This window comes from Gavialis gangeticus, unplaced genomic scaffold, assembly GCF_001723915.1.
Source record: "Gavialis gangeticus isolate Ggan-Ray unplaced genomic scaffold, GavGan_comp1, whole genome shotgun sequence".
Lineage (NCBI taxonomy): Eukaryota > Metazoa > Chordata > Crocodylia > Gavialidae > Gavialis > Gavialis gangeticus.
The window spans coordinates 48377887-48392411 of record NW_017729030.1 but is presented as its reverse complement, the minus strand read 5'-3'; the positions used below and the strand labels follow the sequence as shown (position 1 = coordinate 48392411).

Below are 14525 nucleotides of genomic sequence, written 5' to 3'. Positions count from 1 at the left end.
TGAAAAGGTAACTCCCTCTTTTTTGGAATCTTATAAAATACAGCTGCTAGCAATGTTTTTGGGACTGTGCTAATTTTAAAGACTGGCTGTATACTTAGCACTAAAAATACTGAATTATATGTTTAAAATAACTCCAGTATTGTTTACAGCCAAATAACTTCTTGTAGTATCTTGAATTGTATCATTTTGTGTTCATTTCTGCCATCAAAACAGAAATGAATCTGATGCATTTGCATCACTGAAAAAATAGTTATCTTGATTAAGGGTTTAAAACAGCACAGATCATTACCACTTAAAACTTATATTAAAATTCAGCCATTCCACTGACACCTAGTTAAAAGTGGTTTATATAATTTTTGTTCGTATAGAACTGGAAAAGAACTGCAGTATACTTTCCCAGGCTAGATTTATTATTCTGTGTATTAATCTGTTTAGCATGGCAGTCATCCAGATTTGCTAAATGTAGTACAGTAAATAGTTTCTATTCTCTGTATTCTGTCATTCTTTTTTTCAGGTCTGATAATTTAGTAGTAAATAAATGTTAGAAAAAAATATGAACCTGTTTGAAAGCCTAAATGACACAATACAAAATAAAATTAAGACATTTAGATATATCCTTTCAGTAATTTTTTTCTCATACTCAGCACCCTGTGCTTTAAACATTTGGCTCTAGAACCAGTCCTTAGTGATGCAAGGAGTCCCATGGGGCTTATGGGTTTTCAGAATGAGAGTTTAGGATTGTTTCATGCCAGCTGAAAGAAATAGTTGGATTACATCCATAAATAAGGCCTCCAAAAATCTATTACCTTTTGAAAATATTTAATTAAGCATTTCTTTTGAATATGTATATCTTACCCATGTTTATCAGTTGAATAACTTTGATATAAATTCATCATTGTATCTCTGTGGACATGTCATTTGCTTTTAAAATCAGGGTGAAATTATCAAACTTCTGTTGCAGTAAACTAGTCCCAGCTGAAGCCAGATATGAATAGAGGCAAAGTAATAAGTAATTATTGTGTGTCTGACACAGTATTTGTTAGACATTTTAAACCAAACTACCTTAACCTCCAGCAAAACTATTTACCATATACATTGTTTTGTCATGCAGAATGTGCTTCATTTTCCCCTGCACAGTGCTTTTAAGTAAACTATCTGTTGTGTTTCAGTGAATGAATGCCAGCATCCTGGCTTTTTCCCTATCTTGATTAACTCAATTGACCTTCCTGCCTGATCTCAGTTGAAGAGCACTAATATAATTATAACACTGTTCCAATAAAGAGGAAGCAGTCCCCCTGTAGCTTCATTTGCTTCTCTGCTATAGAAACTAGTTGAAAAATGTTCTGTAAAAATTAAGTCCTAAAAATAATATATCAGCCCCCCCCCCTTTTTTTTTGTTCGTTTCAGAAGTGTCTTCTTGAAAACCATTGTAGTATCTCTACTTACTTGGGAGGGTGAAGAACACAATACAGATTTAAAGGATTAAAATCAGGCTTTCTTATTCCCAGTTACAGGAATTCATACAAGAAGAACATCTGCATAGACATGCTGCGACAGGGTTATCACAAGTCCTTCTCGGAGCTCTTCACTCTGATACAGAAGTGGAATGCCTTGAGGGAGGCTGCAGGGCCTGGGTCAGCCATATGGCAGCAAAAGTCCCTGGAGGAGCAGCCTGATAAGCTGGATCAGCTTCACCACTTCCTGACCAGGGCTGAGGCAGCCCAACGAGCAGGTAAATGGGGGAATTGTGGGTAGCATAGCAGCAGGAGCTGCAGCACTGAGTGCCTGAGGGAAGATTTCAAATTGTTTCATGTATGAATTTGAAACATTACTGCTTCTTAGCACATTTCAGCCTTAGTCAACTAAGCTGTATTTATAGAATAAATGATAGGAATTGCAATGCTACAGATATAGTGAGAGGTTCTGTGAAATAGAATGGGAAAGAAAATCTAAAGCGTGTCATGATGTAACTAGAAACCTTGTGATATATTTCTAGTCTTGAGAACATCTCAATTATAATCTCATTCATAATTTCCTTTTTTCATTTCCCCCCCACCTTGAAAAGTTGTGTTCGTACTTTCTAAAATATTGTTCCGCGCAATTGCCTTGCTATAATACTGATTTCATAACGTGTGGGTTCTGCTAAATATGATTGAATTTATAAGTTAACATTAAAATTGGTTGGTGAACATGTCAGGTAAAATGTGATACATAGATATAATATGTCACTTGTGAAGACATAACTCTGAATTACTGTATGATATTTTCTCTACTTCCTAAAATGAATTTACTAAAGTATTTTATTTATTATGCCCTTTTACCATAAACAGTAAATCATGAAATAAATTGTTGTTGTTAGGGTAGAAAACCTAAGGCAAGTTCCTAAGGTTTTGAACTGGAACTTGTTTCAGATTTAGATATAATAAACTTTTTATTTTAAGCAAGAAGCAGTAAAAAATGTTTATAAATATCATTGTTCTCCTGTAATTCAAATGTTTTTTTCTTTTTAAGTTGTCAATTATTGGCCACTAGATTTATATTGAATTAATTGTAATTCTAGCTGAGAAACCCTGCTCTAGACCAAGAAAAGAAAGAGTTAATGAACTGTCCTGGGATGGTACTAAATCCTGGAGGAATCACCCTCTTGTTTGTAGGAATAAAAGAAATAGGTTTTGTACCTGGCCTGTACCTATGACTGACGGCTTCACCATATTATCTGAAGGTGTACTTCAAGTTTTGCTTCTTATTCACACATACCAGGCCATTACCTTTTAGGTGATGTTTTTAGCTTGAGTTAATTGATGTTGGTCATGGGGTGAAACTCAAGTGTTGCTGACACCGACACTAGTTATGCTACAGATAATTCAGTCATTTTGCTAATACAATTACTCTGTGCTGGTACATCTGAAGACAGGACATCATCACAAAGATTTAGAAGAAGGTACTAACTTATTTTTTCTCTTAACAATGTAAAGAATTTTTTTTTGTCAAATAAGTTAGAGTTTGCTGACATCACAAAATGACTTCAGTCATACGCATAAAGAAAGAATAGATACATGGCGCATTGGTACTTGGGAGATCATTTCTCTTTTTCATAGCTCAGACCTGAAGAATTATGAAGCTTTTACTTTTGAAAATAATTTGAGATCTTACAGTAATAAGCTTTCCTATGAGATTTCAGGCCTGTGCCTTAAGCTGTGATAGAAATATTGCAATAACCATGTTGCTTACAGTATTTTGGATGAAATCAGATTGTGCACCAAAAGCAAAAGCTCTGCTGATGTCAATCTCAGGAATGTTAGACTTGACTCTTTCCTAATAGGATATGGTCACAACAGTATTAGGTACTTCCTAATGAGAGGGAGCTGCCTATGCAGCCACATATAGCTAGCTGATTGGAAAAAACAAGGACAGGGTTGTATATTAAATCCTACCCTTTTCTGAGGCAGCTCCCTCATGCCTATAAAGAGGTGTCTCGGCCGAATTGCAATCTGCAGCCCAGAAACTCCTCCTGAAGGTGGGCACCTACATCTACTTTTTTTCAAAGAGCTGATGACTTTTTAAAGGGCTTTTCTTTTTCAATAGGGCTAGAGGAAGAGTAGGTGTTCGTTCCCTGGGCTTCCCTAATACTTGGGTAGTTAGACCACTTGCCCAGGAAGTAGAAGACTATATTTAATTCTCTCCCTTCTGATGATTCAGATCTGTTTCCCAACTCCCTGTTAAAGTAAAGCCAGTGTGTAGAAAAGAATTCAAGATGTACTGGGCCAGAAACAGATAGTAAAAAGGGGCGTGACTGTAGCTAGTGGTTACCTGAGAATGCAGAACCTAGGGCTTTCTTCAGTAGTGTTCCTGTAATTTACATTAAACAGTCCTTAGAGCAACGACAGGAATGGAAGATTCTTTCCACTTGCATACCAGCTCTAAACACTAAACTGTTTTATGATAGGAACACCACACACTGCTTCATCCTTATTCTTTCTCACCTGCATTTTAAAAAGTAGCGGGCACTACAACTGTATTTTGTGAAAAGCCCACTCTTTTAATTGTGTTTGATATACAGTAAGAATACCTACTAGACTGAGTCTTTCAAACAGATTAAGTGGAGAGACATCTAGTTAGTAAGTGGGCTTAGGTATGAGCTAGATGCTGAGCTGGTCAGCCTATCAAAACAGAAGTACTTTTGGACATATTGGGCGTGTCTACACATCATTATACAGTGACTTTGATACGGCACTGTGCTTTAGTACTTCTTTTTGGAAGTATTAAAGCATGGTGCAGTACAGGGGGTTACTGCACCATGCATGTGGTGCACTGCCACAGTGGCATACCTGACAATCATGTGTAGACCCACGTGATTGCTATATCGCCATAGTGCTCCACGCAGTGATGCAGCACATTACTATGTCACCACAGGGTGATGTATTGATGCACCCATATAGAGGCAAAACTGTGGGCATTTAGGGAACTGTAAGTCAAACACTGAGGGGCCTCTAGCATTTAGCTGCTTCAGGAGTAAGGAAGCAGCTAAGTGTGAATTTTCAGAATTGCAATTTTGGATTAATTAATTCATTTATTTAGTGTTTATGTGCAGGAGAAATATGAACTGGGAGCTTTATACTCAGACAGTGGGAGACTATCATCTAGGAATAGAGAGGGCATCCAACCAGTGGGAAATAGGGCTGGTAGGACATGTCTTTGGGTCAGATGTAACTGGACACAATTGTATTTCAGCCTGGCAACTAAATTTAGTCCTTGAGTTATCAGGTGTAAGGTAAATTCTTCAAAAACTACCAATGTTTATTCATTATAGTTTGAGAGTGAGAGGCATTTTATGACAAGCTGTAGGTGTATTCTGAAGGTGTGAACAGATGGATAAATTATATCATGTTAAAAGGGAAGGAGAGGGCAGGTGGAATTTACCATGTATCAACAGATACATGTATCAACAGATCTATGAAAACTGTTTGGTGTGACCACCCAGTAAGTGAAAGCTGTATGAGGACAAGTTAGCTTTGAATGGAACAGAGCTATGTTACTGCTGTTTTAGCTCCTATTTACCATAGAATACATGGACCAACACAAAAAGGTCCCTGCAGAACAGCTGATATGCTGATATGCAGTAAGTCCCCTTCTTCCTTAACTCAGGATAATTTGCTCATTTGTCCATACCCAGAACATATGTATGGGATTACTGAGAATCTTATTCAGAGGAATGTCTTGTTTTTGGGTGTGCAATAGGTGCCAAACCACTCAGTCATTTCCCAAAATATTTTGCCTGGCGCAGAAGCATTAAATATTACCTTTGAATCTATATGGATCTGATTGCACACGTTCCTTATATGTGCAAGATCTTTTGCCTAGCGGTGTCTGCTGAGCAGTAGGGGTGTGCGAAGCAGGCCCTATTTGATTTGGATTCGGCCCAAATCAGAAATAGTGATTCAATTCATTGTTTAGATCACTGTCCCTGATTCAGTTTGGCCAAATCTGAAGATTTGAAGCTGATTCAGAGAATCAGTGATTCAGACATAGACACAGCTTTAAATGTTTTTTCTACATACCTTGAGGTAGCAGGCACAGCTTGTGAACACTGTGATGCTGGGGTGCATGGAGCATCCCACAGAAGTGCAGGGGGGGCCCTCTACATGCTTGGCAGCAAACCTGGAAGTAGACTGGAAGTACTTCTGGGTCTGCCAGGGAGCATGCTGGGCAGCTCCTCTGTGCCCCCTCGGTTTGGCAATTGGCTGCAGGGGTGCCCCAGGTGCCACCCCCAGGCCCAGAAGGCACCAGTCACCGAGCCAGGGAGTGCACAAGGGTGCCCCCTGCATGCTCCCCGGCAGACCTGGAAGGGGACCTGAAGTGCTTCTGGTCCACTTCTGGGTCTGCTGCCAATCACACTGGGGCCTCCCGTGCTTCTGTGGGACTCTCCATGCACCCCAGCATCACAGCATTCACAAGCCCCTGCTACCTAGAGGCATGCAGAAAATATTTAAAGCTGCCTCAGAATCCAACTGGATCTAGATGGGTTACAGAGGTGGGTGGATGAGAATAGAATGGAATTCAATGCAGACAAGTGCAAGGTGCTGCATCTAGGGAGAAGGAACTTACAACATACCTATAGGTTGGGGCACACCCTTCTCATCAACACAGTGGCTGAAAGGGATCTTGAAGTCATTGCTGACTCCAGGATGGACATGAGCCGCCAATGCGAGGAAGCTGTCAGTAAGGCTAACTGCACCTTGTCGAGCATCTACAGATGCATCACAAGCAGGTCCAGGGAGGTGATCCTTCCCCTCTATGTGGCACTAGTGAGGCCACAGTTGGAGTACTGTGTCCAGTTCTGGGTGCCGCACTTCAAGAGGGAAGTGGCTAATCTTGAGAGGGTCCAGAGGAGGGCCACTTGCATGGTCAGGAGGCAGCAGGCCAGTCCCTATGAAGACAGACTAAAGGGTCTGAATCTATTCAGCCTCCACAAGAGAAGACTGATAGGGGATCTGGTGGCCATCTATAAACTCACCGGGGGGACCAGCAGAAAATAAGTGATGCTCTGTTCCCACAGGCACCACCTGGGATAACAAGGAATAACAGCCACAAATTGATTGAGAGTAGGTTCAGGCTTGATATCAAGAGGAATTACTTTATGGTTAGGGCTGCCACACTGTGGAATGGGCTCCCAAGGGAGGTGGTGCTCTCCCCTACCTTGGGGGTCTTCAAGAGGAGGTTGGATAGATATCTGGCTTGAGTATTATGATCCCAGCACTTGTTCCTGCCCACGGAAGGGGGGTCAGACTTGATGATCTGTTCAGGTCCCTTCTGATCCTAGAAACTATGAAACTATGTCCGAATCTCTGAATCTTTCTGAATCTCTCCATATTGATTCAGAGGGTTCCAATTCAATTCGGAGAGATTAAAGGGTCCTCTGATTCAATTCGGAGATTCAGCCACCAAATCAGGCTGAATCTCCACCGAATCGAATCAGGGACTGAAGCTTTGCACAGCCTTACTGAGCACCACTTGTGTCTTCTTTATCCTCGTGCTACGCTACTCAAGGGCGGATTGACTTGGTCTCTCTCTTTTGCTGTTTGGGTCAATGAGAGGGAAGTGGATAATGTCTTCCTGCTTACTCCATTGACTCAATTTGTAGATATTATGTTAGTGAGTTTAGTTTTGTGACAAAATTCTCCCCTCTTGGCCATCCCATCTTCACTTAAAATTGCTTGCCTTTTGACTACTACTGTATGCCAGAGTGCCTTTTTTTACCTAATGTTTGAGTGCAAAGTCTCTTGCTTCAAGCTGTGTTTCTGTGTGATGGAATTATTTCTTAAATGGTGGATATTGTCTCTCTGGGCAACTGCTCTGAACTTTTGCTTGGTACACCTATCATTTTCCACTTCAGAGATGCTCTACTAAAGTTTTATCTACTGGAGCAGTCTATGAAGGGAGCATCAGATCCAGAAAGATGTTCCTCCAATCCCCAAAAGTGACTTGATAGAATTTTACTTCTTGCATCTAGGAGAGATTTGCAACCCTTTCTATGAACTTCTAAACTGGGTTGGATGTTACTTGGCAACTTAACACACTGTTCATTTCTTTGGTTCTTTCTAATCTAGAGAAGATCTGGCACCCTTCTAATACAGCTCAATCTAGCCTGTCCCTTTACAAAGAGTCATGGACTTTTTGACTTACAAATCATGGATTCAAAAGACTGATAGCACTGGGCAGGCTAGGGGGATTGATTCTTTCCTTCCTTCATGAGGTTCTACCTGGAAGTCCATTCCAGCACTGAAGCCTTATATCTACAAAGGCTCATTTTGACACCACTCCCTTAGTCCTGGGCCTATCCATATAAGCTCCTTAACAATGCCAACAGTCCTGTTACTGTCTTCATAAACTGAGTGTCCATTATATTGACGCCTTGGGCACAGACCTCTTAGGCACCAAAAAAAATCCTTTTAGTATTGATAGTCTCTTATCTTGCCATGGAGAGTCAATTCTAGAAAACCACTCCCAATGACAAAAAGCTCCAGAAGATTTCTTCCAGCAGGCATAAAAACTTTGGCATCTCTTCAGTTATGAATTGTTAGTTGATATCCAGCCTTAATCATTAAATATGACAACCTCAGTAGCTTAACTAGGGAAGGGCAAAGGGGGCACCACGTGTTAACTTAGAGGGGGCTCTATTGCTCTCTCCACCCAGGAGTCTTTGCCATGGCAGGGAGCTGGGCAGGCTCAACGCCAAGGCCAGTAATGTATTCGTGAGGGAGGAGGGTGACCAAGGTGAGTGGAATGTGCCCTCTTCTCCATCCCGCTAGACCTTGGAGTGGGAGGTACAGCCTTGTGCCCAAAAACTTATCAGGAAGGTGGGAGGGGAAATGAACAGGGCAGCAGGAGTGACCTGGGGAGTCCGCACCAGCTGGGCTGCTGCACCAGTATGCATCCCTCAGCTACAGCAGCCAAGTTCATGCTGCTACTACCAGGAGCCTGTAGTAGCTACCACCTGTCAGAGAAAAATTTTGTGATTGTATGCTGACAACACAGAGAGTTGAAACTGACATGCGCAGACAAGCTAAGTGCATGGAAAATTCCACAGCATGCCCAGCACGTGCCCCCTATGTGACCTGACAGCCTGTCAATCATGCGTGACCTACTTTTCCAGCACGCACATGCTCAGTCACAGTAACTGCATGAGGTAATTTGTCCAGAAGTTTCCAGCAGAACAGCAGCCTGATTGGCTATGAGGCTGCTACAAAAACTTGTGAGCTCCCTCCCTCGGGGGAGAGAGACCCGCTCGACTAGTGAACAGAGGCTGCCTTGGCAGGGACTGTCTCGCTAGGAGAGATCCTACCTGGAAGCAGAGGCTGCGGCTGCAGGGACTGCTCCCCAGAAGGGCTTACTGGTCCACTGGTCTCCTCCATGATCTATTTGGCTACTCAATTTGTTATCATTTTCGTACTGATCCTTTGGCTACCGGACTTACTTTGGCTTCGACCTCGACTACAGTTTGCTTCATCCGACTTACCTCGATTACGGCTTTGTCTCATCACACCTGGCTTTCGACCTCGGCATCGGCTACCATCACATCTATCTGTTGTCCACTTTGGACTGGCGTCACGACGTTTCCGACGAGTTACAGTTTTGTTTTTGTTATTTGTTCTCCACCTATGAGCTGTTGACCAGCCCTGGGACTAGCGAGTGGGCAGCCGCCCATATCCTTCAGGGTACAACGCAAGGGCTTACTCGTGAACCCCGTGGGCCAACAGACCCCTTTGTTGTTTGTTATTTGTTTGTAACTGTAACTGAAGCAAGCAGCTCTACCTACGCAACCAAAGCGTAAGTGAATAAACCCCATTTACTTTGAAACCACTACGAGTCCACGTACCACTCAGACTTCTCGCCACAAATCCCGCCTGTTCATTCCGATCCTACCCCGGACCCACCGTGACCTTTGGGGTTTCCCCGACACCACACAGGCACAGAGAGCAGAGTAAAGTAAGATTCACCTCCCTCTCCCTCTGCTGCTACTCCTACTATCCAGCGGTCAGCATAATGCTTGTCCCTTACTTCTCTGCCCTAGGTGCTGAAATATCTTGTTATGCCTCTAAATTATCTGACCTGGTAGAGAATACTATCATTCACTGATGGGTTCCAAGAGGCAGCACTACTGTCTTCTGGATTGCTTCAGCAGACAACACTTGGCTAATTGTGAGAGTTTGCTGAAGAATTCCATTCTCAATGCTGTATTCCATAGATGACACTTATTTGTGACAGATCTGTTTGCCATCAAACAGAACAACAAATGTCCTTTCTTATTCTCAGAAAGCCACATTAATTAAGATACATGAATTAAGATGCTTTTCTTATCCCTCTGACTAAAGATCTTCTTTGTTCCTTTCCTTCCCATCTCCAATACCTAAAATTAGAGAGTGAATCAGACACAAATAAGACTTCAGTGATAGTTAAAGCCCATCCTTGGGTGAAACAGTATTAGTTCCAGGCCTACTTTATTCATCCATGTAGCTGCTCATTTGAGGACAGCTGGCAGGAATTGTTCTACAGAAATCCTGAGAGACCTTGATACAGAGCAGAAAACCTTTCTTCAGTATCATATACACACCCCAGTGAAAGAGATTTTTCATTCATACATCACAATGGGGTGTCAATGAAAGTTGGTCAGGAACCATATTTTTAAAAAATCACAGGAAAATCCATTATTTAATTTTTTTTTCATTCTGAAATGCGGTAATAACAAAATATCTGTTTCACAAAAAAATCTTTAAAATTCAGGAAAAAACATTTCAAATAATATTTATTTCTATTTGATGTGTATATTAAATGATGGAAATATTAACGTGCAAAGTGATTTCAATAAAAGAAGAAAATGCTTTTCTTTGCTAAGTTTTTTATTTTCAATTTTTCTATTGAAACAAAATCTTGTTGAAATAGATTAATTTCTATAAAGTTTCATTTTTGATTATGATGGGCATTTCCTGACAGAATAATATTCCTATAAAGAATATCCTACTACTTCTGGTTTCAACCCATTGTGGTCATACATTTCAAAAGTTCTGGGTTACATCTCTTAGCTCAAACTATCTGGCCTCACCATACACCTTAGCAAGGCCCATTTAGCTGCCATTTTTGCTTACTATCTTCTTGTTGCAAACTTGTACACTTTTCTCTCATGCCATTTCAAAGCTTGTAAAAGTAATTATTCATATGTATCCCCCCAGTGAGAAGCTTCCCTTCCCTGAAGATGTCAGTATAGTTATGCTAGACTTCATGGATACACACTCTCCCCTCCTCTACTCAATTTGAACTCTTATCCAAGTGTTCTCTTCACCACATCTAACCAGAAATGTTTACTGTGTTGTACGAGCTATTCCATAGTTGTATTTATGACTCCTCCAAGCTTCTATCCATTCACTTCGTATCTCATTACTTGCTCTCCCATACTACTGGCCCTCATTTAATAAGGAGTCTGGATAAAAAAAACTACATCATGTTAGTTTGCTATTCTAATATCAACAAAAATAAAAACTATTTATTTCCTGATTCTAGGAACACATTTTAGAAAATCAGAAAGGTCAAAGTTTTAATGAGTGAATCGTGAGGAAAATTATTTTCTTGTCCAGTATGTATTTCCTTCTTCAGTGCTAAAAGTTCACTTGAGTAAATCAGATCTTTGCCATTGTCAGAATGATCTCAATGAATTTCTAGATTTAAAATATCCTGGATTTTAAAATCTAGATGGAAATAAAGCTTTTAAAGGTCCATTGTTGTTAATTTTGTTTTTTGTGACATCAGCCCATTTGGCCAGTTTCTGTCCAAAGCAATTATACAGAAATGGTTGTCTTTGTGCAATTCTCATTGTTATTCACTGGCAGGATAGTCATTGGAGGGTCACATTAAGGTTCATTCAATCAAAGCTGTGCCAGTAACAATAGTCAGCCTCAGGTCAGTTTCATCTCTTGAGATTTGTAGGGCAGCTACCTGAAGTTATTTGCATAATTTTACGTAGCATTACTGCCTTGATATTTTGTAACAAAAAGATTTTAAAGATAGACTATATATATTCAATACTGTTTCCTCAATAGGAAATCTTCTTTTTCTTTTCCCTTCTCTTTTTGTCTTTTTTGTAGTACCTATTCTGTGTGTGTATAGTACGTATCATGAAGTATTCTTTAGGTTTACTTTGACTTAAGAATCAGACAGAAGTGACAATTTCACCCAATCTGGCCCCTGAAAGTGCTGTACAGCTGTGCCCAAACAAGTGTACAGCTGCAGAGTGCTTTAAAAGATCCCGATTCTGTGAAAATCTGAACCCTTATTGCATACAGGTTATAACCCTTATAACTTGTGTCTGCACCACCTTTCAGCTGGGCACTGCCTTGAGAATGGGAGTGGGGAAAGGGAGTCTGGGTTTTTTTCAGCTGGCACTGGAGAGTGGGGCGGGTGTGCTGGATCCCTTTTGCAGTGAAGGGGTCTCCAGTCCACTCATCCTACCCTCCAGCACCAGCTGGGGAACCCCCAGAACAAGCTGTCTCTGCTCCTTTCCCCCCTCTTGCATTCTGAAAACAGTGCCAGGGCTGGGAGGGGAGAGGGGTGTTGCTAGGAGAAATGGGCTGCAGGCTCGAAGGCAGCAGCTGCATTCCTCAACCCCCAGGACCCAGCAGTGAACTTTTGTTGGGTCTGGGGAATCATTGAAACTCCTGGTGCTTCCTGCAGAGTGCTATGAATTACAAAGGGTGATCCTCCCCCTTTATGCGGCACTGGTCAGGCCACAGTTGGAGTACTGCGTCCAGTTCTGGGCGCTGCACTTCAAGAGGGATGTGGACAGCATAGAGAGGGTCCAGAGGAGGGCCACTCGCACGATCAGGGGACTGCAGGGCAGGCCCTATGAGGAGAGACTACGGGACCTGAACCTGTTCAGCCTCCGCAAGAGAAGGCTGAGGGGGGATCTTGTGGCCTGTTACAAACTGGTCAGGGGGGATCAGAAGGCATTGGGGGAGTCACTGTTCCCCTGAGCACAGCCAGGAGTGACCAGGAACAACGGGCACAAGCTAGCAGAGGGTAGGTTTAGGTTAGACATTAGAGGGCGCTATTTCACGGTCAGGGCGGCTAGGGTCTGGAACCAACTTCCAAGGGAGGTGGTGCAGGCTCCTACCCTGGGGGTTTTTAAGAAGAGGTTAGATGAACACCTTGCTGGGGTCGTTTAACCCCAGTACTCTTTCCTGCCATGGCAGGAGGTCGGACTAGATGATCTTCTCAGGTCTCTTCTGACCCTAGAAACTATGAAACTATGAAACAACAGGGAGCTGTTCTTCTGTCTCTACCTTCAGTTTAATGTATATTGTTTATTAAAAAAATTATTAATGATTAGTTATATCAAGTACATATAATTGCTTCTTCATGATGACCTTGCATCCCACTTTTGAAAAAGTCTTCAATGGTAGTGTTCATTGCCATATGCAAGTGCCTTCTATTAGATTCTGTAAAAGTGGACTTACATGCCTAAGTGTGATCCAGTTCCAATTGCTTGAGTCCCTGAAGAGCTGTTAATACAAAAGGACTTCCTCTTTCTTGTTGTCTTTTTTGTGAATCAATCTCAAGAGTAAGATGATGGAATACTTGAGGGAACTCTATGCTTATGATTGTTTGCTCAGAGCATAGGGTTTACACTGATAGGCTGTATAGGCCTATAAGCCCAACTTCAAGATCTAACATCAAATAAGATGTCTGTTCTTTTGGAGCAGAGATGACCCTAGCAGGGTGCAGGGTCCAGGGCAAATCAGCTTGTGCAGAGCCCAAACATGAAGAAGCTGGTTGGAGGGGGGGTGCAGGCAGTGGCTAGCAGCTGGATGCAAAGCCAGCAGTCAGCAGTGCAGAGTCACCAGTACTGGGTGGGCCCTGCAGGAGGGGCCATGGCCTTTTCACCCAGCTCTGCAGGGCCCCTCAAAGTGCAGGGACCAGGGCAGTTGCCATGATTCGTGCCCCCCTCCCGACCCCACTCCGGGATGGCCCTGTTCTGAAGAGACATGAAATGATTACTTCAATCTTCAAATTCAGGCATATTGAAGCTTCCTAGCAGCAAGGAATCTTTTTTCAGATACATTAAAGTCTAGGGGTCTTCTATAAATGTAAAATGTCACTAAAATCAAGAACACCAATTCAAATAAATGACCCTCTAGTAAAAAGTGGTGTCAAGCCAAAAATTCAGTTTTTATAAAACGTATTTCTGCAAATCTTTCATGGATATCAGGAATTTCTCAGGTATCTAAAACTAAATAGACACCTGCTCACATAGTCAGAAAGTTCTTCCTAACATCTAACTTAAATTTCCTTTGTTACAATTCTTCTAGTGCTCTGGAATCTCTACTAACTTACAGCAGTTTTCTGGGCTCATTTCAAAGTGTTGGTTTTGACCTGCAAGGCCCTAAACAGTCTGGGCCCTACATACTTAAGGGACTGATTCCCTTATGTTCCATCACAATTCCTACATCTAGCTGTGAGCAAACTTCTGCACACCAAGTTTGTATGGCAAAACACATAGGAAATTGTTCTCAAAAGCTGCTCCTCCACTATGAACTCCCCTGCCATTGTGGTATATCAGTCATTTTCCAGCATTGTGTAGGATCTTTTTATTTAAGCAGGCCTTCAGCACATAGGGTTAATTTGGGGGTTATTATCTGGGCAGTTTGTTCCATTATGTGACAGGGTGGCAGAAACACCCTGTCACGAGAATGCAGGGGGAAACAAAGAAAAGAAACTTATCAGGGAAGAACCTGGACAAAAGGTGAACCGCAGTGAGCCTGGGTGGGAAGGACACCAGGCCCCAGCTCTTCAGGAGAAACGGCTGAGGCTGTGGCTGATCAAAAGCTGCTGCAGCAAACCCAGTTGCACTAGTTCAAGCCCAGAGCAGGGAAAGAGACCTGGCCAGGGAGAAGAAAGGAGCTGTGCTGAAGACCCGGAGAGAAAACAGCTGGGAAGCTGGGAAGGCAGCAAATCGCACACTGCCACGGCAAGCACAG

At 42.2% G+C, this 14525-nt stretch overlaps 1 protein-coding gene across 2 annotated transcripts in view; it reads left to right on the top strand.

Moving 5' to 3' along the window:
* Positions 1 to 14525, top strand: part of TTC29 (tetratricopeptide repeat domain 29) — a 242579-nt gene that overhangs the window by 32832 nt on the left and 195222 nt on the right. For both annotated transcript variants that reach the window (XM_019522168.1, XM_019522167.1), the window contains exon 4: positions 1509 to 1732. In XM_019522168.1, the coding sequence (XP_019377713.1) occupies positions 1509 to 1732 (224 nt within the window). The remainder of the gene's footprint in view (positions 1 to 1508; positions 1733 to 14525) is intronic.